Source organism: Ixodes scapularis, unplaced genomic scaffold (assembly GCF_016920785.2).
Source record: "Ixodes scapularis isolate PalLabHiFi unplaced genomic scaffold, ASM1692078v2 PGA_scaffold8__174_contigs__length_109621045, whole genome shotgun sequence".
Taxonomy (NCBI): domain Eukaryota; kingdom Metazoa; phylum Arthropoda; class Arachnida; order Ixodida; family Ixodidae; genus Ixodes; species Ixodes scapularis.
The window spans coordinates 30,238,595-30,266,501 of NW_024609883.1; the positions used below are offsets into that span (position 1 = coordinate 30,238,595).

General features: G+C 46.2%; 1 protein-coding gene across 1 annotated transcript; it reads left to right on the top strand.

Annotated features, from left to right (window-relative positions):
- Positions 1-27,907, top strand: LOC121833441 (potassium voltage-gated channel protein Shab-like). The gene is made up of 5 exons (XM_042286734.1): positions 1-362; positions 987-1,850; positions 11,406-11,666; positions 25,833-25,945; positions 27,848-27,907. The coding sequence occupies exons 1-4, from the start codon at positions 123-125 to the stop codon at positions 25,860-25,862; spliced, it is 1,395 nt and encodes a 464-aa protein (XP_042142668.1). The 5' UTR covers positions 1-122; the 3' UTR covers positions 25,863-25,945; positions 27,848-27,907.

Below are 27,907 nucleotides of genomic sequence, written 5' to 3' on the forward strand. Positions count from 1 at the left end.
TGGCCGAGCTGTGCGACGACTACTCGCTCGTGGACAACGAGTACTTCTTCGACCGGCACCCGCGCTCCTTTGGCGCCGTGCTCAACTTTTTCCGCACGGGCAAGCTGCACCTAGTCGAGGAGATGTGCGTGATGGCTTTCAGCGACGACCTGGAGTACTGGGGCATCGACGAACTGTACCTGGAATCGTGCTGCCAGCACCGCTACCACCAGCGGAAGGAGCACGTGCACGAGGAAATGCGCAAGGAGGCCGAGTCCCTGCGCCAGAGGGACGAGGAGTACTTCGGCGAGGGACGGCGCGCCCAGTTCCAGAAGTTCCTGTGGGACCTACTTGAGAAGCCCACGTCGTCGTTGGCCGCGCGGGTGAGCGTCCCTCCGTGTACGTGCCGGGCCGGACGCATGGGCGGCCCTTCGCATGCCTGCCTGCTGTGCTAACCTGTCTTTTCTCTCCCCCTTCTTTCCCGCTGAGCCGCTTGGCGCGCGCAGCCCAACGCAAGACGACCGACCATCGGGGATGGGCAGCGCGAGCGATGGGCGGTCGCAGATGCAGCGTGCGTTACCGGCGCGCGGGCGCCTCTGTCTCGGCTGCCACTATGCATACACACACTTTTCGGTGGTTGGCTCGTGCTCGCTTCGTTCTTTCTTCCTTCTGCGGTGGTGACGAGCTTCCGCTTCCGAGCACCGCGGGGCCTCGCTGCACCGTGCTTGCACCGCGGAGGCGGCTGCCTGCGCTCTCTCGCCCCGCACCGGTGTTGTGCGTCGGTCGTGTTCGTTCTTCTCGGTATGTGTGTGTATGTGTGCATCGTGGCTTGTCCCCTGGGAGACAGAGACGGGGCTCGCGGTCGCTGACCTCCGGCTGCCGGCGCCGACGCGGTGCCCCGACCCAGGGCGCGCAGTCCGGCGGCCGCGAAGCCAGCGATCGCGCCCCGGGATCCGCGCGCGCGCGAGGAAGTGGCCCGTGGTTGAGGGCGGGCCGGGCACACCCAGGTCGTGGCCGTGCTGTCCATCCTGTTCATCATCCTGTCGACGATCGCGCTCACGCTCAACACGCTGCCCGAGCTGCAAGAGCGAGACCACAAGGGCGAGGTGGTGGACAACCCCAAGCTGGCGCTCGTGGAGGTGGTGTGCATCACGTGGTTCACGCTAGAGTATCTGCTGCGTTTCCTGTCATCGCCCAACAAGTGGAAGTTCTTCAAGGGTGTCCTAAATGTGATCGACCTGCTGGCCATCCTGCCGTACTTCATCTCGCTCTTCCTGACGGAGACGAGCACCAAGAAGCAGGACCAGTTCCAAGACGTGCGGCGTGTGGTGCAGATCTTTCGCATCATGCGCATTCTGCGCATCCTCAAGCTAGCGCGGCACTCTACAGGCCTGCAGAGTCTGGGCTTTACGCTCCGCAACAGCTACAAGGAGCTTGGCTTGCTCATGCTGTTTCTGGCCATCGGTATTATGATCTTCTCCAGCCTGGCCTACTTCGCAGAGAAAGAGGTAGCCGACACCAAGTTCACCAGCATCCCGGAGACTTTCTGGTGGGCAAGTATCACCATGACGACGGTCGGCTACGGGGATATCTGTCCGACCACGCCTCTGGGCAAGATTGTCGGTAGCGTGTGCTGCATCTGCGGTGTGCTCGTCATCGCGCTGCCCATCCCCATCATCGTCAACAACTTCGCCGAGTTCTACAAGAACCAGATGCGCCGAGAGAAGGCGCTCAAGCGCAAGGAGGCCCTGGAGCGCGCCCGCCGGGAGGGCAGCATCGTCTCCTTCCACCACGTGAACCTGAGGGACGCCTTCGCCAAGAGCATGGACCTCGTCGATGTGCTCGTGGACACGGGCCACGGCGTCGGACAGGTACCTCGCTCTGGGTGGGCCCTGCGCCCGCCGCTGCAGGGCCCCGGTCGGACTGCGAGTCCTCGCGGCACTCGCGCGACCGAATAATGCCTAACAGCCTGGTTCGGTGCCGGAACGGGGTCCCTCCGGAGTCGTTGACGGGCATTCTGGACCCTTATAAATTGCTTGAGACCAGAGACTCCCCTGAATGCGCCTAGAGCTTCTAGCCACTAACAACCGGGTACTAAATGTTTTTTCTTATCCTCGTGAAACGGTGTATGGAAACGATTAGTGAAGGTGCACGTGCTACTGGGGAGTCAAATTATGTCCAGTGAATAGGGTTACGGCTCTCTTTGCTTTAACAGTACGGGTGTTTTCACGTGTGTTTCCTGTTTTTATCTGTGAATCTAGAAGTGGTATGTAATGGCTGGCTTAGACATTGGCGTTTTAATGCGACTCACTGCGCTACGGCTTCTCACGTTCCACTGCGACGCGTTGCACGCACCTCGGTTGAAATAGCAACCATATCTTGTCGTAAGCAGTCATAAGCGGTCGTAAGGCAGTCGTTCACATTTAAACGCAGATGTGTGAACTAGCTTTAAAGGACAAGCGTATTATTAACCAGTTAGCAAACTTTTGGTTTTTACCTTACAAACGACAATATTTTTGTGGGGCATTTATTAAATAGCTTTTTAGAGAAGTTAGTTCATTGGACCACATACCTCAAAGAATGGGCCCAGAGCTAGGACAAGGCCAACGGCCTGTTTAAATTGCGATAGTTATTATGGGAGCACTAAACCGTAAAATTGTTTGCGTCCATTCGTAAGTAGCTCGACAGAACACCCGCCAGGGGAAGAGGAAATCACATGTCGCGGGGGGAAGGGGCGCCGTGATGGGTCATCAACAGGTCAAGATACCTCAACGCGAACCAGCTGTGCACATAGAGAGATATGCGCAGTTCGATATTGTACGACTTGATTTGTTTATATGCATAAGGTACTAGGTACGTAATACTGGAGGCGTGCGGAAAGAGCTGTCACAAAAACAGCTCGACGAAGTCGCAGGTCCCCGCATTGACATTTGTGCGGCACAAGCAAAGAAACAAAATTCACACGGGGTTCAATTTCCAGCATTAAAACAACACTTCGAAATAACATTTTTAAAAGAATAACATTAAAGTTCAGTAAGGGGGAGCGCACAGTAAGGGATTTCATCGCGAACCAGCTCCACATGTTCAGGACTATGCGTAGTTCTGTACGAGTATGCAGTGGATGACGTCAGCGGGAACCAGTTGCGCACATGTGCTATGCACATTGCCAAAGGAGCGCGCAGTGAGTGACGTCAGCGCAAACCAGCTGCGCGCATAGCAACATCATTAGATGAACTCAGCTACGGAACTGCTCATTGACGCTGCCGCTTTCACGAGCATTACCCCACCTCTAACCCCACAGTCCGCCTCCGTCGTTCGAGCGTGCACCACCAATTTGCGGGCGGCTGCAATGTAACTACAGGGTGTTCCATGGAATGCATATGTTTTGAAGCAGGATGTCTAAGATGTTGTTTCACCATATTCTATGGAATGCAAAGTTTTGAAACGGAACCCGAGATAGCACTTGAAGCGACGGGAGGCGGACTGGAGGGAAAGAGGTGGTACCCGCTTCCGCGGGAGTTCCACAGCTGAGCAAATCGAATAGCGCTAGCACATAGGGAGCGATGCGCTGTTTCGTAGGAGGAGCTTTCAGTGAGAGACGTCAGCGCCAACCACATGCGCACAGACAGCGCTGTACGCAGGTCTGTAGAAGGTGCTTGCAGTGGGTGACGTCAGCACAAACCAGCTGGGCGCATACAAAACTTATTTATTTATTTTAAATAATTATTCAAAGAATACGGCGGCAGAAATGCGCGAGCCATAGCAGGTATGAGTTCACATATTACATACAATTTGAACAGTAGAAAAAATTGCACTCAAGAACAAACAGCGGCAGAATCAATTCCATCAACAAAACCGTCAAGTAATGGAAGGGTTACTACTTCGTTTGCTAACGAATACTGTTCTTGGATTGCCCGAGGGAAAAAGGAGTACTTGAATACATCATGCTTATATCTGTATTGCACGATACCTCTTGAATGATTGAGTCTAGATGAACCAGTTGATGAAAAAGTGATATATCTCTCCCCGTCAACATTGAACAGCTTGTAACGAGGGAGTATGAAACGCGTAATCTGTTTAGTCTAGCTCTGATCTCTAACGGTTGTATGCTAGTCTCTGCGAGTAAGCCTGACGCAGAAATATCACATCTAAAATTGTTAGTTATAAATCGTCAATCAAGTTTTTGGAAACATTCCAGTTCACTGAATCCCTCCGCGGTATGAGAATACCAGACTGCATTGGCATATTCCAGCATGGACGTTATGAGTGTATCGTATGCAGTTTTTGTTTTGTTTCCCTGCCAGCAAATTGTAAGCTACGTGTCAGTGTAAGAAGTTTACCCCTTGCCCTGTTAACAGCATCATATATATGCTGATTCCAGTTTAGTTTGCCTGGTATTGTTGCTCCGAGGTATTTGTACTGCTCGACATATTTGAATAATTATACATGAAAAGAATTTTTCCCAGGTTATTTTCATTTGTACTGTTTTATGTTTTAGTGAAGTTTACCTGCATTTGCCATTTATCTACCGATGTTGAATGTTTGCCAAGGATTCATTAAGAGCCACCTGATCTTGACTTGATTTTACATCAGAGTAAATAACACAATCATTGGGAAGCAATTTAACTGGTACTTTGTTTTCTTTAATAATGACACTTTTAAAAATTACGAAAAAAAAAAAGGCCCAACAAGCGAGGCTTAAGGTACCCCGGACGTTACAGGCAGAAGGCCAGAAGACTCATCACAGAAATGTACTTATTGTGTTCTATTGGACAGCTGTGATGCTATCCAGTTTAATAACGGATCATTTTTGAAGACTGTAGAAAGTTTTAAAAGAAGTTTTGGGTGTGATACACGATCAAAAGCTTTCGATAGGTCAAGAATAATTATGTCTACCTGGCGCCTATTTTTAATTGTGTTTGCGAGCTCGTGTATTAATTCAGCAAGTTGGGTACTTGTTGATAATGATTTCCTAAAACCGTGGTGAGAAGGTATAATATTAGTGTGAGTTGCGAAATATTGACTTATGTGTGAATGTTATATGTTCTTTAGAAGCTTACAACAGGTACTTGTTAAAGACACCGGTCCGTAGTCAGCGGGGTTGTTTCTGTCGCTAGACTGTGAATGGGGACAATTTTTTTCAACTTTCCAATGGTATAGTAATACTCCGTGGTCAATAGATGTGTTAAAAAGAATGCAAATATATTTGGACATCCATTCTGCATAATGCTTCAAAAACGTGTTATGTAGGGCGTCAGGACCAGGACACTTCTTAGGGTCTATATTATTTAACAAGTGCAAAATTCCTTGCTCTGAAATTGCTATTTCCTCAATACCAGGTGAAAGTTCGATGCCAATATCTGGCATACATGCGTTATCCGACGTAAATAACGATTCAAAGAACTTGTTAAATTTTTACGAAGTTATACTTTTTAGTAAGGGTTTACCTTTAGTAAGCGAGACATACCTACAAAACGTCTGCGGAGCACTGAATAAAAATGAGCGCAATGTCGTACTAAAAAAATCGTTTTTAACTCAACTATTATGTTTGTTTCTATAATTTGGTGTTCACGTGGGTTACTGTCTGGTCAGAAACACCCGCTTTGCGTTTTTATTCATTCTCTTCCCTCGAGCAATTCTACGTTTCAACTGAAGTATGTCTCTATTGATCCATGGACTTCTAACATTCCTCTTTTTTTTTCTAAACGTCCCAAATCGCTCAACACACGTGTTCACAATGTTCTGAAAATATGACTACAATTGATTCACATATACCCGACAATTACCAAAAAACCCTGCAATGGAAATTTCTAAATAGTCTAAGACGCCAACATGGTTTTATCTTTGTAATCTGGAACGCTAGACAGTTTTACATGGGAGAAATTGCTTATCTTGAAAGGAATAATCACTTCAACCGTTTTACGAGCAGAAATACCTTCATGAATGTTGCAAGTACAAGGAAGGTCACTGAGCTTATTGCGTAATATTCAAGGTCGATTAAAGGTTGAGACCCACCTTGGGATCTTGGGAAACCCTCAACAACCTGGATTAAATTGTGGGAGAACGCTATGTTCAAAAGAGCTTCCCCATTCAAGCGATCCACATGGCGAAGTGATAAGTGGGACCAGTTTATATTTGGTAAATTAAAGTCACCTGCTTACATGAAGTTTCCATCGTAGGTTACATAACTAGAAAGATTTTCAGCAAGATGTTTTATTACGTCTAACGGGGAGTTCGGTGGTGTATAAAATGCGCAAACAACAAACGGCACGCCATGCACTATTACTTTGCACACCAAAGACTCTGAAGTTGGCATATCGCACAATTGCCTACATATCACTTCATGACGAAAAAATATCAAAGCTCCACCTCCTTTAGATGGTCCATCTTTTCTTAAAACGTTATAATCAGGCAAGCATATTTCAGAATCCAGTATATTTAAATTTAACCGTGTTCCTGTAACTATCATCACATCAGGAGAATGCCCTAATAATATTTGCTCGATGTCTTAAACTTTATTCGCAACACTCCTGGCATTCATATTGATTAATTTTAGCTCACGAACACATTCACCCCGACGTCAGTTTTCCTGTCTCTCTTGCAGACAAGTAATCTTCACTCGGCACCTCCTCTTTCCATGTCCCAAGCATATATATCATTATTTACAACCAGCTTGTCGTACCGTAAAGATACGTTTTCCTCGGGTTTTCATGATTCCTTCACAGTCATCCACAATTGCTTCCTCATTGCCTGCACTTTTCTTAGAGTAATCATCCAACACCGATATGTTTGTTCCCTTAACATTTCTGGCGTTCTTCATAATTTATAGTTTTTAGGTGAAATCGTATAACCCCATATTGGCAGGACAAGATCTGGCGGATACTTTCCTTCCAAGTCTGTGGATGCGTTCTACACTTTCGGCCGTGAATCCTAATTTGTCTTCAAAAACATCTTTTGAAACAGATTTTTTAAGAACCGCACAGTTTCCCCGTCAATTTCATAGGCGAGAGCATCTTGTGAAGATACGAGAGGCTGCAGCCTCTCGTCGTATCCACAAGATTGTGCAGCTGCGGGGGTGTGGCGGGAGGCAAGATATGCCATGAGAGGTTAGAAGCAATGTACACACCGACACATTCATGGGAAGTCATAGAAAGCAAAGGAACGTTGCTAAGATAGTGAGAGAAAGCGAATGCGTTATTTATTCATTTATTCCCTCAGGGCCCGAAGGCATAATAAAGAGGAGTGGACGGGCACACCTAATTGCACACAAGTATAAACTTCTATTGTTTTACATTTTTCAGAGTCAGGGGTCATTTGACATTGTTTGCATCCATCAGATACCTCATTTAAGTCAATTTAGAGAAACATAACTTCATACTCTTCAGTAATTTCATCTTAAATTATGCAATCATCCCCAAATAAACTGAGGCTTCATTAAAAACGCAAATGTAAGTCGTTAAACTAAATTAGGAACAGCAAATAATCTAGGACGTAACCTTAAAGGAAACAAGACGTATCAGGACTCGCAAAAGAGTTTGAATATCTCTACAAATTGAGAGCAGCTTGTTAGAAAGCACCTTGTCCAAGTTAGCATTTTAAAGTCAAGGTTGAGCTTGCTTATGGCAAATTAGGATGGTCGCGTCTGTCGTCTAAGCTAGATTCGACAGAGCGCTCTACACTCGCCGCCAGAGTTATTCAGAATCTTTTTTCCGCCTATCTTAGGTGTTAGCTTTTAGCGAGCTCTGCCATTCTCTTACCGGGAACGGAAGTTTGATCTGTCGACGTCCGTGATAGATCTGGAAAAATTTCGGCAACGTGCAGATGTTGATCGAGCAGATTTTGTACCTGCAACATGATAAAATTATGGCTCTAACGGTTTTTGTGGATCTGATACCGGCGTATAAAAAAATTAGCACGTGGGTAAATGCGTTTTCAGAGAGCGGAAGGAATGCCATTGTTCGAAATATTTTATAAACTTAGCGTTTTTTTGACAGTGAGCGCCATATGATAGCGGTCATGTGTACGACAGAAAGGGCAAATATAAAATTTTAATAAACCACTATCTTTTGGTAGAGTATCGTGCAAGAATTACTCACAAACAAATTGTAATTGCGTCTAATCTCATTGCCATTTGACACGAAGTAAACATTCCCTTGATTTTACAACATTCACCTCCAAACACACTTTTACAAAAGGTCGGAATTCATGGAAACGCGCACAGTCCCGTTAAAGCAGTGTTGCTTCATTGGTTAGGCTTGACACCACCGTGAGATTAAGGATCGCGTAAAATGCGAAAAATGGGAATTCTTCTCACTCCATCTTTCCTGACAATCACAAGCGCATCAGGTCTTGTAGTGACCTTCGCACCATCAAATTCGGGAGAACTTTGTAGAACTAGATTTCATCGCCTCTCGCCGCACCCCACACAGCATTGCCACCGTTCTCGTCAATAAAACCATCTGACCATGTGACCGCACTCCGACGGCCAGATACGGAGTGCGGGAAAGTGCTCTGAGAGGAAGGAACTCCCTCGATATGAAGCAGGCGATCTCATCAGCGCACTCTTTCAACCACCGGATCTCGTGCGCTCTAGAAAAAGCGCTCGGGAGCGCGCAAAAGCATTACCCGAATTTGCCTTCCGTTTCAGGAGCAGAAAGTTGTGGGAAACCTCAATAACAGTTTCCTAGAAGCATCGGCTGTTTGTTTTAGAGTATTATACGGGATCCCTACAAATATTTTTTGTTACAACCCAGTGTCAAACTTTTCATTTGTAACAGATTACTTAATTCTCGTTTTCCTCATTGTTTTCTTCTGGAAAGCTAGGACATAAGCAAAACTAAATGCATTGCTTTTGTTGCAGAAAAAAAAACAGTTTGCATGGTGACTAGCACAATATATTACTTACACGCTGAACTGATTGCTCATAAGCATAAATTCAGGAACAAGAAGAAAATTACGATTATATGCGTGTTTCAAAATATGTTGCATGTCTCTAATTTACTAATCAATCGCCGCAACAAACTGCTAAACTAACTAGAAAAAAAATTTGCATCGAAGGTCACAGCTCCAGGTCTTAGAGAGTGCCACGTCCTCGTATAAGCTTTGGACTGTAGTTGTTTTTACACGCCATTACTCACACTACTTATTTTTTTTTTTAAAAAAGCAAGGCGTTCATATTGAATGTATAAAAAAGGCATCGTAAAAGTTTACATTTTAAGTAAGGTAGATTGTGTTCTTTTTTCTTTTGTGGCTTTATTGTTATTTTCTGGTAGTAATTGATTCATTTTTTGTCCGGCAATTTACCAAACGTTGGGAGGAGGGGCCTCGCCAAGCTGCACTTTGCAGTTTTCTTCTGGCTCAAAACTTCTGTTGTTTACTATGGAAGTTAAATAAGTTTATGTAAATAATAAAAAAAAAAGACTGAAATAAAAAAAAAGAACAAAAAGAGAAAACAACAACAACAAATGCAGGTTTTTCGGGATTTGCGGTAAAGAAGTAAAAACAAATCGCGAGTGAAGGTCAGAGGTTGCGTCTGACAGGAGAGATTTTCGAAAGGGATGCTGGCAAGGTAGAAATGGGTTAGAGCCAAGAAAGTTCGCAATTCATGAAATACCAAATAGTCCCAAAAACCTTGCAGAGGCTGCTAATCAAACAAAACAAATCTACAAAGCGTCCGGCAAAAAATAAAAACAAACAAACAAACAAAAAACAGGAAAGTATTTACAGGACTTTTGTTGCGCATTACGCAACAGACACGGGAACTGAGCGCTCAGGGTCACGAGCAGGGCGCCTAGGCACCGCATTCTCGAATGCCATCAAACGAGCTTCCAGTCGCGCGGGTTCCGTTCCGATCTATTAAATGAAATTTCTAAAAACTGGCGAGAAGGGTGGGATTTCACTGGGAAAATTAACTACGCATCACCGAAGGCTCATTCTATGCCCAAATGTAGATTTCAAAACGCTATAGAAAGTATACCTTAAATTAAAAGCATACTTCCCATTAAAGAAACGCGGTTTTTCAATGGAATGCATACTTTTAAGGCTGTGTGGAATCAGGAAGATGTAGAGTTGGAAGCAGTGCATTTTTTGTGGAATGAAAGAAGTAACAAGTAAATCGACTTCGTTTTGTAACAAAATCCAGTTTATCTCATGAAGAACAACATATACAAGTTTGAAAGGGCAGTTCTCCACTCGCGCTGCCCTCTTCACTTTGTGTTAAGGTAGACAGCAAGGTTGCAGTGCTGAAGCTTCGGCGTCCCCTCAAGGAGCAAAACGCAGAGCTGAGGTCGGGCACGAGTGCTGCGTTCGGCTGGGTCCTCACTGAACACGAGTCCTCTCCACGCGCTAACGCATCGCTCGTACCTTTGCGCTGCGGTGGCCTCTTCTGGTGACGCAGGAAAGTCGGCACTAAGGACTACGTGTTGAGTTGGTCAAAATTTGCCTCTCCACTTGTGATATCCTTCCATACTCTTAAGGCTCTGTAATACTCCGACGTTGAGCGCAGGGAACGCAGATTAGCGCACAATGCGCGCCTTTCATTGGCCGGCGAGTAGGAACGCGATATCTGCGGCCAATCGGTATCTGCGTGCTCTGCGCTACGCCGCGTTCGCTACGCTCAACTTCGAAGTAGAACGGAGCCTTTCTGCCAGGGTTCCGCTAGAGCGACAAACAGAAATAAACAACTGCGACAAGCCTCAAATCAGAGCCTTTCACGATTTGACAGGCTTTGTAGAATAAAGTAGGCTATGTTCAAATACGAGCACCGTGCGCGCGAGGGTATCTTTGCCAGGCTTGCAATCACTCGTGCTTACTTCACGAGCATCGAACAACTAAACGCCTACCAAAGGTACCATCGCGAACATGCTTCGTGTGTTTAAGCAAAGCCTCGTCTATGCTCGCAAAGCCTGGCAGTTCGACGACGGAGCCATAGAGTGCGCGGTCGCAGATTTGGAGCGCGAGGATCTGATAGCACAGAGTATTTCTGGGGGAACCTGAATGTCAGCGCACAGCTTTTGCAGGGGCGAGGACCCGAAACATTGTTTTCGAATCCTTTGAGAAAAAAAGCGGTAGCGCGAGGAACGCGAGGAGCACGAGCGGACATTCCATCGCTTGGGAGAAGTCTGTTTCGGCGTCTCGCCGCAGCGGGGCGCCCGTCACGTGGCTCTCCTCCCGTCCGTTGTCTGCCACTCTACCTTTTCAATTTCGGCGGCCACTTCTCTTGGCGATCTGCCAGGCTTTGTCAGTATAGAGGAGGCTATGGCTTGAGGCTCGTCACTGTCGTTTGTTTCTGTTGGTCCCTCTAGCAGGAGTCGGGGCATGGGGGGTAACGGTGCCACGCCGCGCACGCGCACCAAATCTGAGTTAGCTTCGGTGTAAGAGCGCAATCCTGCACTAACGAAGACATTGCGTGTCCTCGCCGCACATAGGGTGACGCGGCGAGTCTGGGCGAGGACTCCGGGCGGCTGAACACGGGTTGCTACCGGAACTTCGACCACGCGCTGGCCGGCGGCTGTGGCATGCGCACCCGGGGGGACTCGAACCCGGTGCTCGTGCCCCTGGCCGGACTGTCCGAAGGCCCTGCCGACGCCCCCCAACAGCAGCAGCAGCAGCACCCGCCGCCGCTCAACTCCCTCAGCGGGGTCGGCCACGCGGCATCGAGCGTCGCGGGCCCCGGATACGCATCGCCCGTGAGTGCACCCCTGGAATAAGGACTCGCTGCTTCTAGGGCTCCATTGAAGCTGATGTCAGCTGAAAGCGTGACACAAAAGGGTAACGTGGAACTTCCCCGCTAAATGTAGCTGCAAAACTGGAATCGGTGTAGAATCGTAAACCAATTCAGTCACCCCGCTTCACTTGTTGGAGAAGCGAATCATACCAACTTCGTTCAAATTTGCCGTGAAAGTGTAGCACATAATTTCTCGATTAAATTTGGCGCGAATGTGTAGAACGTAATTTCTCCACTACATTTGGTGTGAAAACTTTTATTGGATGTATAATTTTCATACTAAATTTAGCCTGAAACCCTGTATTAGCGTATAATTTCGCCACTCGATAGCATTTTACGCACTCTGATTTATGTCCTAGAGCCACCCAAATTCACTCACAACCATGTGGTAAGTGTGGTTGATTGAGTTCATCGAGGTATGATCTGCATCATCATCCCACGAGCCGCAGCCTGATCAACCGACGCCACAACGTGTCTCCAAACGTCTGTTGGTCGAAGAAAAAGCAATCATATTTGTTGTCTATAAGCATCGCCTCGAAATCAGCGACATTTTTAAAACTTGCTCTTGAAGGCCGAGATCCGTGCTTGGGGCACGACATGCGGTTGAAGTCCCGAACTGCGCTCACCTGATACTCAATTCTTTGCGAGTCTGCGTTTAGTAGTGTCAAAGTTGACATGCGTTTGAACTTACGTAGTGTGCGCACTCTTATTATCCTAACATTTGACTTTTTGTGCAAATGTTCTTTCAATTTCATTTTCAATTTAAACGTTCTGTTTCATGAAGACTCAGTTTAACATCGCAAAATAGGCTTCGCTCAAGTAGAGACATGACGGTTTTCAGGAAACGTTTTAAAGCACCCATGTATGCACACATAGCAGAAAATCGGTATTTATGAACGTTTAGCCTACCTAAGATTTATACATCGGTCTTTCACTTCGCACTAACTGTGTCTGAATCTCAGCCACAGTTTCCGGTACCTTATAATAGCGACAAGTTACTGTTCGTACTGGAGAAGAGGGCTCTAAATAGCGAATTCATTTCAGGACACTGTGGTTCAGATAATTTCTAACTTAAATGTCTCATCCCCAGTAAAATAAAGAGAGACCATCAAAATGCCGTTAGCATGATCTACCAGATGCAACGCACCTTGTGTGATGCACCTTGGGATGACGTGACCGAATCCAACGGAGAGGCTGGGCACTGCCATCCAAAAAGCCAGTTTATAGAAAACTAACATTTAACGAATTGCATTTGGTCAGGCGCTATCTCTAGGGTTCAGAAACATGGCTTTTTAAATGTTTAAAACTGTGAGGGGAAGTTAAGAGTTCATTATTAAGTATGTTTGGTTTATTATTTATTTTATTTCGTTTTATATGGCATGCAAAACGCCGCTTGGCGATGGTGTTATTCTTCACTCAAATGAACTGAGGTAGGTTCCTCAGTCTCAACTGTAGCTCTTCCCATTTAAACTACCAATGTACATCAGGCACACATACTTATAAATTGTTCCTTAATTATTATTTATACAAAAAAAAAAAAGAAGACACATGCAAACTGAAATATTATACCTTAATGTAACTGTGTCTTTATCTCTGAGAATTTTGAACTAGTACTTAGATACCCATAAGTCAGTATTAACTTTATTTGAGGAACATGTCTCAAGTAACTATTATAGTTCATCGTTTCGAGCAGCTTTGCATGTCACTGGAACCAATATAAAATTTTCAACCTGAGCCTACTCGGGCTGCTCTTCTAAGCAAGCATGGCGGTTTCCATCTAGCCTCCCAGACTGGTTCCACGTGGGTACGTCATGGACCCCAGTAGTATGTCCCTGCGAAACCTAGGGGCGTGTTATTGTATAAGCAGTTGTGCGTAACTGTTGGAAATTACGTTCGGCCACATGGTGACTTATTAGAACGTCGTGACAGAAAAAAATATTGACTGCAATCACGGTTTCAAATAGCAGCATGTGACACGTAATGAATGCACTTCCTAATTGCTGAGACATGTTAGTTGCTCAAACTTCAGTAGCCTGTCGTCAACACCACTTATGCTTGAGTAGCCTGTCGTCAACACCACTCATACTTGAGTAGCCTGTCGTCAACACCACTCATACTTGAGTAGCCGACTGTCGACACTTAAAGCTGAGTAGCGCCACTCATCGGTATGACAAAGATTTTCTATACTTGTTTTCTCGGATATGCATTTGTTATATTCTAAAACCTTAAACGTATCTAGATCCTGAAAGGCGAAACCTCAGATGTTCCATTTTCAATTTGTTCATTTGTGAATACATCTACCGCCTTGGAAGTCAGTGTTGCATAAAAGGAACATGCCAAAAGAAGCTTGTCCTGACCGAATGCAGGCAAACACACATTTCGATCTAGCGTGCTCCATTTGGACCTTGCTCGAACAAAGAACGATTCACACCAAGAGTCGGCAGTTACTACTTTTAATCGAAGGTCAGCTTTCTGATATATTTATTTATTTTTATTGGTATTTTTGCGGCGGGGGGTCCCTCAACAGCCTGTGGGCCTACAGTAAAATGGACATAGTTGTAACATTCTGTAGTAATACTTTCTTTTCATTAGAGAAGCAAAAAGACATTTCTCTCGGCCTTTTTCTTCGACATAACAGCAATTTTTATTGTAACTGTGTTTTAATTTTTCTGAAACTCGTTTTAAGGTAAAATTAAGACAGCATAATGCAATAATGGTACTAGTTTACGTCTACCATTATTAGATGTTTGTTCCTGGACGTGCTGATTGAAGCAACACCCTTTCGTTTTGCTTATGATTCCAGATACCCCTTCCCAAACACTCTGAAGAGATATATTAATCTTGACCAGTACAAAAAAAAAAAAAGAGAAGAAAAGGATTTGTAGCCATTTCAGAGCTGCATCTTTGAACGAGTTCCACTATTGCATGTAGCCCCTCAATTATTCGGGACAAAGTTGATGCAACGACTTTGCACACGTCCCACTTTTTCAGAAAATACTTGTTTTCGTGTCCCATATTATAATCGAAATTTGGAAAACTCGAGAGCTCAAAACGAGAAATTATATATAGCTGTAGACTTTTTGCAAAACCGGCAGCGCACTCAACTGCGCCGAAAGGATTGTGGGAACATCCTGTATAGAAACGGCTGTAGCACGTGACTGAGGAAACGCAGACGAGCGGACGGAAAAAGCCGAGCGACTGCGTTACCTTCTCTCGCTTTCCTCGGTGTCACGTGGAAGACGCTGCGGCAGCAAGGAGGATTATACAGGGCTCTCCCAGATTTCCTGGCGCGCTCCGCGTGGCCTCTGGATATTTTCTTAAGAGTTATAGAAATAGGGGTTTCAGCGAGCACGAGGTGTCGGCGCGTGCTTTCCACGCGGGAGTGTTCATGGAAACGGATAATCTTTCAGATCTATGCTCTCTCGCTCGGGTGTTCATTTACGCTGCTGGTTACTTGCAGTTGCAAGACTTCTAGTCTTGCACCACCCAAGTTCACGTTTCCGCTTGCGAACAGTAGACGCAAATATGTCGGCGACACACCGGTGTGTCTGACACGTGAACAGACAGAAATATGGGCGCAGCACCCCTTCCATGGGACACTGAACTCCGAGGAAGCGTGCAATGCTTGTGACTTCGAAAAACGAGCCACTAATTCGACGCCCATGGAACGCAGTCAGCGTTGTCTTTGACCGCGAAAAACGTGCAACTAAGGAGAGGTGGCTGATACTCGGCAGCCCCTCCCTGCCCCCTTTGGGGTCACGTGCCAGGCATGGCCGGAAGCCTGGAGAGGTGGAGGTGGGGTGGAGGTGAGGTGAGGTGGAGGTGAGGTAAGGAGGAGTTGGAAATTATCGCTCCGTCTGCTAGGCGCAACGCCGCACTTTCTGCCGGCTCTTCGGCCGCTTCTAGTCCTTTCGGCGCCAAGAATGCTTTCACATTCACAACTCGTAAGAAACGCTTAGGTGTCTTTTTTTTCATAACTGCCTGGATCAAAAACGCACGTCACAATATGAGCTTCTGCCGGCCAAAAATGTTTACCAAAATATTTACGGCGACATACTTTGTATTAGGAGCGATTCCGAAACAGACTCGTATTTTCGGGTCGACGTCTCAAAAGAGAAGCGTGTTTCTGAATCGCTCTTAGCTCATAATCAAACTCGATGTAAATCCGCTAAGTACATTTTTGAGGAAAGTTTATTCTTGATATTATCCAGGCGCTTGAAGTTATTTTAGAGCCAGTTCAGTGTCCCATTAATAATCATACATTTCTCTGACGCGGGTTCTAAGGGGCGGATACCTACAACGTGTCTTCACGAACTGCCCTGGCAGCATCACTCAGCCAGAATTTAGCACCAATTGTCTCGACACACGCACTTGTGAGGCAGGTGAAAAGTGAAGACGTCTAAGGCCCAATCTGCAAGATGGTGCTTGTGAGACTGTGATACGTGTATATTTAACCGCAGCACAATTATTATCGTATTGTTCGCATGTACACAATATTCACATGTATACATACGCTGCAAATAGTGCGGGTGCCTTGGTTCTAGCTGACTTTCAATATCCAGAGGCCTCCAGAACGAAGAACTTAGAAACAGCATGACACCCTGCGGGGTGAGCTTACAACGACAACTGACCTTTACGCTGAATGCGCCGGGATCACTTTTTGCTCCTAGGTTTCACCCGCCGGCGAGTCCTAGGCTGGTTACGTATCAGATGACCCTTATGGCTGATACATGTTCCACGGCTACATATGCTCTATTATTCTTCGTTCACGTACTTGTGCACAACCAAAATTACTTCATCGTGTGAATAACTAATTATTCGCACGATAGAGCACCCCACCAAAGATGTAAACCGAATAGAAACCTTTAGGTCACGACAGTTCTCCGAACCCAATTATAACTCCAAGGAATAAATTAAAAAAAGTACTTTATATCTCGCAACTGTTTTGACAGTATTCGCCTGATTGCTTGGCCATGTCGGTGACATGTTGAGAGTGCAAGACAAGCTACACCCACAAAGCCCTGCACTATTTCCACTTTAGTAGAGGGAACGCTGGAGAGGAGTTCAGCTCCTCTACGCCTGCTTGTCCTGCACTTGAACCTATCACCGACTCTAGACTTTTTTCGAAGTAGGCCAAACAGGAGCACTTTTTGTTTATCGTTTATTTTATCGAGTTTGATATTTTTTGTGGCCTACTTCAGCACTTCGAAGATCATCGCCTGACAACCAAAATTTTGCTTTAGGCAGAAAAAAAAGCACTCTTGAACATTTACTAACGACACTGCCTTGCTTGTTTATCTGAATTCCATGTTTTTGGCAAAGTGGAGTGGAAACCGTGCCGAAGCCTAGCAAACCTGAGCGGACCCAAAAGCATTTCCTTCCCCGAGATGCGCTTGGTCGTTTTTATTCTCGTCCAAAATAGCCGCTCACCCTGGAGGCCGTAACCACTGTTTGAACTCGGTAGCAATTGGGGCTTACCACCCGGCCTGTCCAAGCAAAATCCGTCGCTAGAAACGCTGGCAAAGATGTTGTTGCACTTTCGGCGCCATTAAACAAACAATTCGGGGGTTTCTACAAAGGGAACGTTTGTCGCCGATCAAACAGAAAGGCCAGATGGCGCCGCCAGCGGGTACCTTCATAAAAAAACCGGCATCCCGAAATGAAAACAAACAAGCATTCTTTTCGAGACACAAGTTTAGTTCGGTGTCGTGTCAAGCAGACTCGAGCAAGCGAGAGTGAAGCCGCATTTTGCTGGCGCTGTCGTCCAAGGAATCGACACCACATTTTAGTGCGGGTTAAAGGGCGTTTCTATTGTACATTTGTTTTTGCTCTAAACGTTAAAAAATGTGTATTAAAAATACACGCACCCACACACCCAAAAGAAAAAGCAGGTCTTTATCAAAGAGAACATAAGAACGTAAAACTTTCCGCCGTTTTTTTTTTTTTTTTTTTTTTGGGGGGGGGGGGGGGGGTTATAATGCTGCTAAAACGTCTTAGGGCTGCGTGTCACCTGGCTCCACCTGGATATTCGATTATAACGATTATTTGTCGCATTGTGAATGATTTATATATGTCGCTTTTATTCTTGTAATCAAGGACGTGAAATGTCGTCGACGTTCTCACTCCTCCTTTTCATCTTGTATTAAGTCCTTTGTGTTCCCAATGTCTGCTATAACTCCTAGAAGGAATTTGCAGTATCCTCGAATAATATTAGTAATCATGATTAAAGAAAACTATCTTTATATTTATAGTTAATCATATTGCTAGAATCCATATTTCACATCGTTCTGCAACTTTTGTTAAAGAGGCTCGTTGTTTGGATTTAAATTCTAGTGGTCGAGATAAGGCACCAAATATTTAGAGCTTACCGTTCTTTTTTTTTTTTTTTATAGACGTCAAAAAGTGAGCAAGCTTTACTTTTTCCACATGAGCAATAGAAATTGTGTGGCATCTCGAGGTCAAACGTACTGGAATAGGTCGCGACAACTATTTCGTTTACGAACTAAATTCAGTGCAACGAAACGACCGTGAATTGTTTGAAATGTCAATATTAGGTAATCGATTTTACTGACTTCGTCAAGTAATAATCTATTTAAGAAGTCATTGCCCACTTTAATTTTATCTTTAATTTTACAGGATACCAAAATGTGCGACTGGGCGTGAGTTCTTATGGCGGAGGTATTTTACACCGTTCACTGGGTCTCTTCGGCTGTGTTTCAGTCTGGTTCTCAGTGGCGAGACACGCCACTGAGATGTTATTATATTGACGTGTTATTGCTCTCTAGCCAATTGTGCAATATCCATTTTCACGAGACTCTCGGACGTCAATCGTCCGAGAGTCTCGTGTGGCTTCCAGGATATGGACGATCTTTCGATAATCAGCGACCCATACTTTCAGATATCGAATGATTTAAATTCACACCATACATGCTGAACATTAAAAACCGATGCAGAAAAACACTGAAGTTTAGCTGAGTTGGTGAATACAGTGTGAACACGTAGAACTAACGAACATATTTTTTATTCTTCGCAATGACTTTTTACAAAAATAGCGACCACATAATTGTACCGCATCTAACTACGATCAAGTTCGGAACACTAGCTATATCATTCTTTTCTTGCAAGTGCTGTTTTCACCTGCAAAGGGTCTTTGGTCCGGCTGAACAAGTAAAGGAGTCGCATTCGCACCATGCAGGAGACGATATTTCATTTCATTTATCCCAGGAGCATCCGAAGGAGGCATTACAGAAGGAGGGTTCCGACGAATAGCTAATGCATTCATGTCTCGCTAATATGAACACCTCCCATTATAGACGAAATTTTCAGCACTAATGTTTTGCCATGCAGTTTTGCCCCGTTATTATAAAAAACTGGCAGTCCGGACTATAGACAGCTATTTTGGGGACGAATCGGGTTTTCGTCTCATAATCCTGGACCCCAGTACTCCAGTTTTAAAAACAAAAAGGTCCAACAATTTTCTGGGGGATATCAGTGAACCCAAGAGGTCCCGTGTGCAACCTGATGTTCCTTGCGGGTCTTGCGATAAAAAAAATTCACACGAAAGATGTTTTGGTTTTGACTTTTACGTAAAGCGGGTCGTTACCGCTTGCAGTCTATTATTGCTCAAGAGCGTGGATGACAAACAACCGAGAACGAATAAGAATTAACCCTAAAGCAGCTAGGCGACCTCGCTGTAGACCTCGTCACTGTTTGGGAAACGGGAAAGAAGCTTCTGGACTTTTGGTGAGGGCTATGGGGGAACCAAGCGACGTCTGGGACACGGGTTCCGGATAAAATGGTCCCGAACAAAATACTCCCGGGAAAAAAGGCCGCGAAAAAAATTGTTGCAAGCGCAAACACGGACAAAATGGTCCCAAGAAAATTTCGAGACGTGGTTCGCTTGGTCTTCGGGGGTTGGTCGAGTGCTTCCACTGTCTGCAAATTGGTCATAGATAAAAAAAAAAAAAAAGGTTTGGCTGAATACTTGAGACATTAAACGCTAACTATTTTAAAGTTTACATATTCGATTCAGAACACACTGCATGCCACTAGCCTAGACAAGAGGAAGGAAAAAGCATACTCTAGAAATATTATACAAGTGCGTACATAAAAAATGTGCCTATAATATTTGATATAATCAACGCAAAAAAAAGTATTCCAACACACGCCATCACAATAATGGGAGAGAGGAAATATTGACAAGTGCAGCCGTAGTGTTGTGTAGTAATGTTGTAAACGAAGAGGAAAGAAAGTGATTAATGAATTTATTAAATTAATGTTAGGGGAAGGGAAAGGTAAAGAGAGCTAGCTAAAAATTGGGGCCAGGAGCGGGCTCCCACGCTTGGCCCAATTTCTCGCTATATATATATATATATATATATATATATATATATATATATTTGACCTTTTGTGTTTCTACAGTATAAGGCCGGTCTGCTTTTAAGGTTCGGCGGCACTCTGTAATTCACGCTGTAGAGAAATTTTGGCAGTGCACTACCGCTGCTAACTTGGGGTCTTTAAAGGGACACTGGCCATCCCCAAAAGCTAATTCTTGTTTTTTCCCAGGCGATTCAATAGACAATTGCAAGCATGGCGCCACAAGTGGTGCCCCATGCGTGCAAGCGCGTGCAACACGCGGGTGAACGTAGCTTTGACAAACTCGTAATCGCACGGGCGTGCCTGCTCGAGCAGAGACATGGCGGCGGCCAGTCGCCCAGCTTGCAATCGTCTATAGGGTGTCAGAAGGCTACCCAATCAATATTCTGCTAGAGTCACGCATCGTTTTAATAAAGCCAAGAAACACAACTGCTCGAAATCGAAACCGAAACACGAGCACAGAGTAATGGCGTGACATGTCCACTAGAGGGGAGGGAGAAATATAGAGGAGAGAGTTGCCGGAAGGCACGTGGCTTCATCCGACTGCGTTTTGTTTTTCTCCGCATCTCCGGTTGTGGAAAACAGACTACAGTTTTAACGTTGTAATACTCAATGCGCATGAGGGGGGGGGGGGGGGGGGGGGGGGCTGGGCTCCTCGTTCGCAGTAATGCAGCCAGTCGGCTGTAGATCAGAAAGTTTGCTGCCAATTTCCTGCTGTAAAGGCACACCCCAGGCTCGAAGTGGGGCACCACCACGCATTGGTCATATTCTCACCTAGTAAAGAAATCGTACGCATGCACAGTCAACACCAAGTACGCATTTCGTGCTTGACGTTTGTGAGTGTTTCAAGCTCTTACCAATTCGTGTTCGTAAGACAAGTGACGTCTTCTGCCAGAAGGGGCGACGACTCTCCGAGGTCTTTGTGGGGATCAGCTTGATGGTCGGGCGTATCTTACGGAATAAATACTAATTGTTTTGGTCGGTAAAACATTTCTCTTTCAAAGCTAGACAAATTCGCGGGTACCACGAACAACAGTTCTGAAGAAGATGTACCACACCCGTCGTCCGCCGCCATCGCTTAGTCTTCGTCGTCCAGCCGTCGAGCCCGCGACACCCGAGCTGCTCCCGCGATCCGACGTCATGTTGAGAATTACGCAGTGCGCGTGCTTTCGACAATCTGCAAGTTTTTAAGGGCGAAGCTCCTTAGGGTCTAGCCTTGTCCGTCCATCCGTCCGTCCGGCCGGCCGGCGTCCGTGCTCACATAAAAAGAAAAAAAAATGTTTGCGCAGTCGACAGGAGTCGAACCTGTGCGGGGAGACCGCAATCAATTTCTAGTCAATCGCTTTAACCACTCGGCCACGAATGCGGTACGAGCGCGGGCTCTGGGATGTGGGAGGAACTCAAGAGCTGGGGATGTCATGGATTAAACGTTGCATGTAGCCGCTCAACGTCTATACAGGAGAGGGCGCTGTGGTCAAATGCTCAAATGCGTATATAACCACGTTCCATACCACACATTTTCTTTATGACATGGACCGTTGACTTAAGCGGTGGAGATGCGTTCCCACGGCTTCTAGCGGATCCAAGTTAATTCGCTAGAAGAACCACTGGCTCTGCATTTCACCGACCATAAAGCAGTACTAATGAAGTCGAAATGCAACCCGGAACTCAGCACTACCTATGAGCAATAAAATCAGTATCATCAGCACCACCAGAGCTTCGCCCCAATCAACATCATTCACCACGTGGAGATGCGGTCTTTTTTTAGAGCGCAGCTCTGAGGCGCCCGTTTCCGGGTTGAGCGTCGTCGCCGTCGGCGTAACCGCGCGTTGCATTATGGAACGTTTGCCATAATGACGTCACACGTGACGTCACGAGGGTCACGAGTGGCGTCACCCTCGTGACGTCACACGGGCATACCCTCTCCTCTCCTCCCCTCCTCCTCCTCAAGAGCTGCCCTCTAATTCGGCATTATAGAGAATTGTAAACGTCTTTCGTTTTTTTTAATCAACATATTTGCAGCTTTTAGAAGCCACAAAAATGGTTTTTATATTTTAAAAATTTTTGATACTGGGTGTGTGCCTTCGATGACCCAGAACTTTGATTATACTTGGTGGTTGTGTCTTCACCCGCGCGTGACCATGGAAAAGAAACTGAGCGCGAGTCAAACCGTCCAGTTTTCTATTGGCGGTTTTCGGGAGGAAAAGAAAAACTGCATTTTGAGACGCAAATTGTGTTTTTGGGTAGTTCGGCTCTTATATGTCATGTACAAATAAGAACCTTGGCGAGCATAAATACCCTGTCAGTGTCTCTTTATCCTGCAACACGCAGTAGCGATACACGACTGCACGTACGCCATCACAAATATACACATATGTAGTATTTGCTTGTGCTAATTTGAGACTATAACAAATACTGCTGTATTTTCATAATTTTCTTCCTGCGGAAACATTACGTTTTACCAAAGTCCCATTGCAGCCGACGTTACCAGCTGATAGGACCAATCAAGTGTTGAAAATTAAAACGTACTAATGGCGTTCTTGGACTTCTTTGTGCAAGCTATTACCAGCTGGTCCAATCAATCGCAGAGTGCATCGGCGACCTTGCGCGCTCAGTGTGCGCGCGTGTATTTGCGTAGCGACTTCCAAGCTCCAGCTTAGTACAGCGCTCTGACCTATGCAAAAAGGAGTCATAGATGCAAGTGTGCGATAATGGAACTTAAACTAATTTTTGGACTTTTCCAGTTATTTCCTAAAACCTTAAATACAATAAAATATACAATACACGCGTGTTCAGCGTAGCAGTTCACTAAAACTTGTAAGAGCGCCCGAAATGTCAACAAATCACTTGGAACTATTTTGTTAGGGTTTACACATGGGACCATTCTCTGCGGCACCATTTTGTCCGGGACCATTATGCCCGGGACAATTTTGTCTCGCACTCCTGGGACACACAAAAGACGGTCTGAGTATGAGCGGAGTTCTTCCTTCCCCTCATCTAGAGCCGCTTGGGTTGGAGGAGAGGGGAAAACGGAACTCCCCTCTACGTTTTTTTATGCGTGTGTTTTGACCCTGATCCGTTATTATGGACGATTTTTCTGGAGAACGGAGGCGTTCATATCAACAAGACATGACTGTATAGTATACAAGGTCGACAACGCCTGGTTCAACAACTTTAAATAAAAATAAAATATCCCTTTCAAAATGACGTTACTGACTCCGGCAAATATTAAGTTACAAGTGTAATGTAACAATTAAGAAATTATTTATCTAAATTCACAAATTAACTTGAGACATATTTGCCCTAGCTGGCATATTCCAGAAAAAAAAGAGATTGGTGTATGGCAATCGCCTTCATTTCGTCTTATTGCTCATCCGATTCGATCGCCGCATAGAAAGAGGACTGCGGCTAACACAACATTGTGGAGTTTACAAAAAACAATACATTGCAGTGGAGAAATCACCGGGATACATTCATGACAGTAAAACCGGTTTAGCTCCCTTGAGTTGTTCGAAAAGTTATTGTGAAGAAAACGCCTGACTATAACAACATCGCCATTTCTGATCCAATCACTCATGCGCGCGAACCGCCACAGTTTAAGTGCACTGAGGCTTTATGTCATGTTATATTCCTCTGACTACAGACCTCTCAAGACGAAAACCCTCGCATTGAACTCACAGCCTCGACGGAAACTGTTTCGTGCAGTAGCCCCCAATATTTTGAGAAATTCGATAGAGAGATATATTGCGAAATACTCACCACAGACGTTTGCAAGTAACGCTTCCGGGCACCACCATCTTGCTGTTGGCGTCTGCAGAGAGTTGGATAGTCAAACCTTGCCAAAGTTACTTATCAGCTCAGCTGTGAAACTCTCATGGAGAGGTTCTTCCCCTCAAGCTATCTGAAAAGCCAGCTATAGGTTACGTTTCAAAACTGAGTATTCCATAGAGTATGTTGATGCGTCGCCTCTACTCTGTGCTTTAAAAGCAGTGAATTCCTTAGAGTTCACTGTAGTTGCCCCGTAGCAGCCGTCCCCGAAACGATTGCCCGTCGAACGACAGGAGGCGGGCCTTGGAGGAGACGGGAGTAGGGAACGGACGCTGCTCGTGGAAGCAGCGTTCGTCGACAGCTCCCTAACTGAGTCGACCTATACTTCGTTTCACCTAACTTCTGGATGCAGCCGAGGCTACAAGCTGATGGGGACAATCGAACAGTATCAAAAGTGCAAGTCACTGGGTTTCCCGTATGCACGATTGGTTGAGCGATGACACCAGCTCGTAGCGTCGACGGCGTTCCGACTTCAAGCGAAACGAAGCAGAGAACGCCGGGCCTTGGTAAAGCGTGCTCACGATTGCCAGACAAAGCACTTTCCATACACGGTGGCTAGACTAGCTCTAAACGCGTGGCTGCTTGCTAAATATCTTCCACTGGGAACGTGAACTCCCGTAATCAAAGTGTTCTCTTGTCAACGCCGAACAATCGAGCCCAGTGTATTTTCGGCTCCCGAACTGACTACACGTCACCGCGCCACTTCAAGCCTTGGAGATTCGATGCCCGCAACAACTCCGGTGACCAGCCCCAAACGGCGCGCTGGTGGTGTTTTATTTATGGCGAAATGAGGGATTCAAATGCACGTTTTTTTTTCAGAGCAGCGGTAACCTTCGTGATCTTTTTTAGAGGAAGGGAACAGTGAGCTTCAAGAGCGGCCAAAGAGCAAACACCTTATATAGTAGAATAAGGAGATAATAAAGTGAGATAATTATAAATTAATACATTGCAGGACACACGTTTAGTAACAGAACAAGGCAAAACCAGTCTGTAGCTAAGTAACTACACATTCGGTGAATATGGGGTCGGTGAAGTTAGCACCTTCCCCAACAAAGTGCAAACCAGTCTTTACGAAACTACATGCCAGAAGCCGAATAGACATTGCGTGACCTATGTGGCTACGACAAAACCTTGGCTATGAGGCTGGCGCTTTATTTTAAAGTTATGAAAACATAAAACTGGTGATCATGAGGATCGCGGCTCGGAAGCATATGTAAGGTAATAAATGCCATGACCTAAAGATCGTAAACAAGAAGTCAAAATTGTTTCTCCTGCATTTTTGCCCCAGAATCAGATCCACTTGTGCACCTGACTAAAAACTAAAGTTGCGTGATATGTGTATTATGAACCTGGCACGACCAGCGGTTGTTTCGCATAAACTTCGCCTTTTTGCAGAAACTAAACAAATAAATGCACGCAACATATAAGGCAGGCTGGAGCGCGCCACGTGGTGTCGCGGTTTCCTTGAGGCTTGACATGTCTCTGGTTAAAGGATCTAGAATACCGCAGGGAAGGCCACTTGTCCTGGTGAGCTTCATTGCGGAAAATAATAAGAAACGATTTATGGATGGGGTCAGTCGGTGCCGTGAGCTGCCCCTGGCAAAGGGTAAGTGTTAATCTAGGGCAAGAGTTGTTCTATCAAGCGAGTTTCTTTTCTTTTTTGCCCCTGTGTTCCACGACCCTAGAAAGGGCGTGCTGCGTCGTGCTTGACGCTTGTGCAACTTCCTTGCTTCGGTTCCGATGGCGAGGACCTCCCGTGTCCTACACAAGGAGGGGTCCAGGAGGAACTCGGAGCACGGGGGGGGGGGGGGGGGGGGGGGGCGAGGGGCGAGGGGCGTGTGCGGGGGAAGCCCGAAGTAGGGAGGAAGGAGCGGCGGTGGGAGCGTGGCCGGGGGCGGCTCAGCAGGGCGCGCTTGCCTTGCAGGTGGGACGAGCGCGTAGCGCCCCGCACTAGAGCCTCCAAGAGCGATCCCCGCGTGGATCAGGCCTTCGTCCCGCCCGTGCCGTGGCGGCGGCTCCCAGCGCAAGACGGCCAAGGTATCGTATCGGGGGAGGCGGCTGACGCTCTGCTCGCTTGGGTGGCTCTCTCTTCTCTGTCCTCTGTCGCCGAACCACCAGCAGCAGTCCCCCGCTAACCGCTCCCACGCCGGTCCACTGACACGCTCTTTCTCTCTTTTTCGGGCTTCCCCCCGCCACGTGACCCTCGGCCCCGAGTCGTTGGCCCAGGGCCCCCGACGCCCAGCCGTGTTCGCTGCTGGTTGGTTCGGCCCCGTCTTTTGTCTGCTCTCTTTCTCTCTCTCGCTACCTATCTGTCCACTGCTCTCACCTTTCTCTTCTGGCACCGCAGTCACCGCTTGAAGCCGACGCTTTGTTGCGCATGATGGACCTTTAGCCATAGGCGAGGCACTTGCCGTGGGGGCTTCCTGGGCACGTGGCTACACGGGTCTCTACAGGTGTCTTGCTTCGAACGGGAGGGCAGCTCGTTGGCTTCCGGCGAACCGCCTTCCCTCTGACAGAGTCTTCTTCCTGAAAGAGGAAAAGCGCTGAAGCAGTCTTCAGAGGCTTCCGGGTTTAAGGGATCGGGAACGACTAATCCCTCTAATACCTCTTGGGCGGTTTTGCATTGATCTGTCGCTGGAAGCCAGGAAAAACGACGCTCACCTAAGGCCTTAATCGTTGGCTTATCCTCACGGGAAAGCTCTTTATACATGAGCTTAGGAGTATCGGTGGCGTTCTGAACATTTATGCAAGCGCAACGTTAACGGTTTTTAAGCCCAGACGTTGTTTTAGCTAATCGTTTTCACGATCCGATTATGCTCTATGGGCGCACTTCATGCACGCTTCGAAGTGGCACGAGCTTCCTCACGAAAGTGATTCGCGGAGAACACGATCTTCAAAACAACTTTTTAATGACAGCACCCTGAAGCCCCCAGTGAACATCGGAGATGCCTGCTACATGAAAAACGTTTTTTTTTTCTTTTTTTTTTTACATTTAGAAGTATGCCGCATGGAGTTCCTCTAACACAAGCCAGTCCCGAATGGTGTTTGCAAAACCCTTGAATCTTAACCTGAATCCATGGTACCCAAATACAATAACTTTTTGTGAATGTGCGGATGAAGCCACATTTAAGCTGAAGTAGGCGCCAATGCCGTGTCTCTAGTACTTCTTTTATAACAAACTTGTGTCTCAATTATCGGGTACAAGTAACGTACAAGTGAGCAACGTACACGCGAAGGTCGTTGACAGGGGCCTGCCATTTAATAAACGCTGAATTGATATTTGATGAAGGTCGAAAGCTGCAATTTTGGTTGGATGATAAAACTCGCCACCTGTTGTATTTGAAATTTGGATTTTTCTTCTAGCTACTGGTGTCACTCTAATAGGACGCACCTTTTTGCGCCTACAGAGATGAATTAAACAAAATAACTGGAGAGAAATTAAGAACAGCCGACACTAAATTGATATTGAATAAATAGTCTTAGTCACGTGAATACGCTTACTCATCTACGAAAACACGAAAGCACTCCAATCATTTACAATTTCGTGTTTCAGTTGAACGTCCGAGCTCTTGTCGCCTTTCGGTCAGTTAGTCCTTGCATTCTCTCTTGACGCAACTGTACGCTGTACAGAATGCGTCCTGCGCGTTGTCGGAACGAACCGTAAAACTGATATTCTAAAGTTCAACGGTCTTCAAGAGTCCTGACATTCTGCTCCCATAGCCGAGGCAGCGCATAATCTTATATAAACCATTCCAGTCATTGCCTCATGCGCACCGTCATCTTTGGTTACTGAGATGAGGAACGTTTTCTGAGCATGCGCAGTAGCTGAGAGACACGAGACACCACGCGCGCGCTCCCAGTCCAGTGGTTCAGTGCTTTTTTTATCAGAATGATGAGGGCCGGAGAAGTGTGTAAGGGAGGTTTCTTCCGGACCCCCAGGAGGTGAAGGAGTTCCTGGACCAGGAGGACTCCCTGGGCGCCGTCGACTTCCGGGCCAAC

Coding starts and splice junctions, on each gene's coding strand:
- LOC121833441 (XM_042286734.1), top strand. CDS start 123: ATGTGCGTGATGGCTTTCAGCGACGACCTGGAGTACTGGGGCATCGAC. Junction 363..986: donor CGTCGTCGTTGGCCGCGCGG/GTGAGCGTCCCT, acceptor GGGCACACCCAG/GTCGTGGCCGTGCTGTCCAT. Junction 11,667..25,832: donor GCCCCGGATACGCATCGCCC/GTGAGTGCACCC, acceptor CTTGCCTTGCAG/GTGGGACGAGCGCGTAGCGC.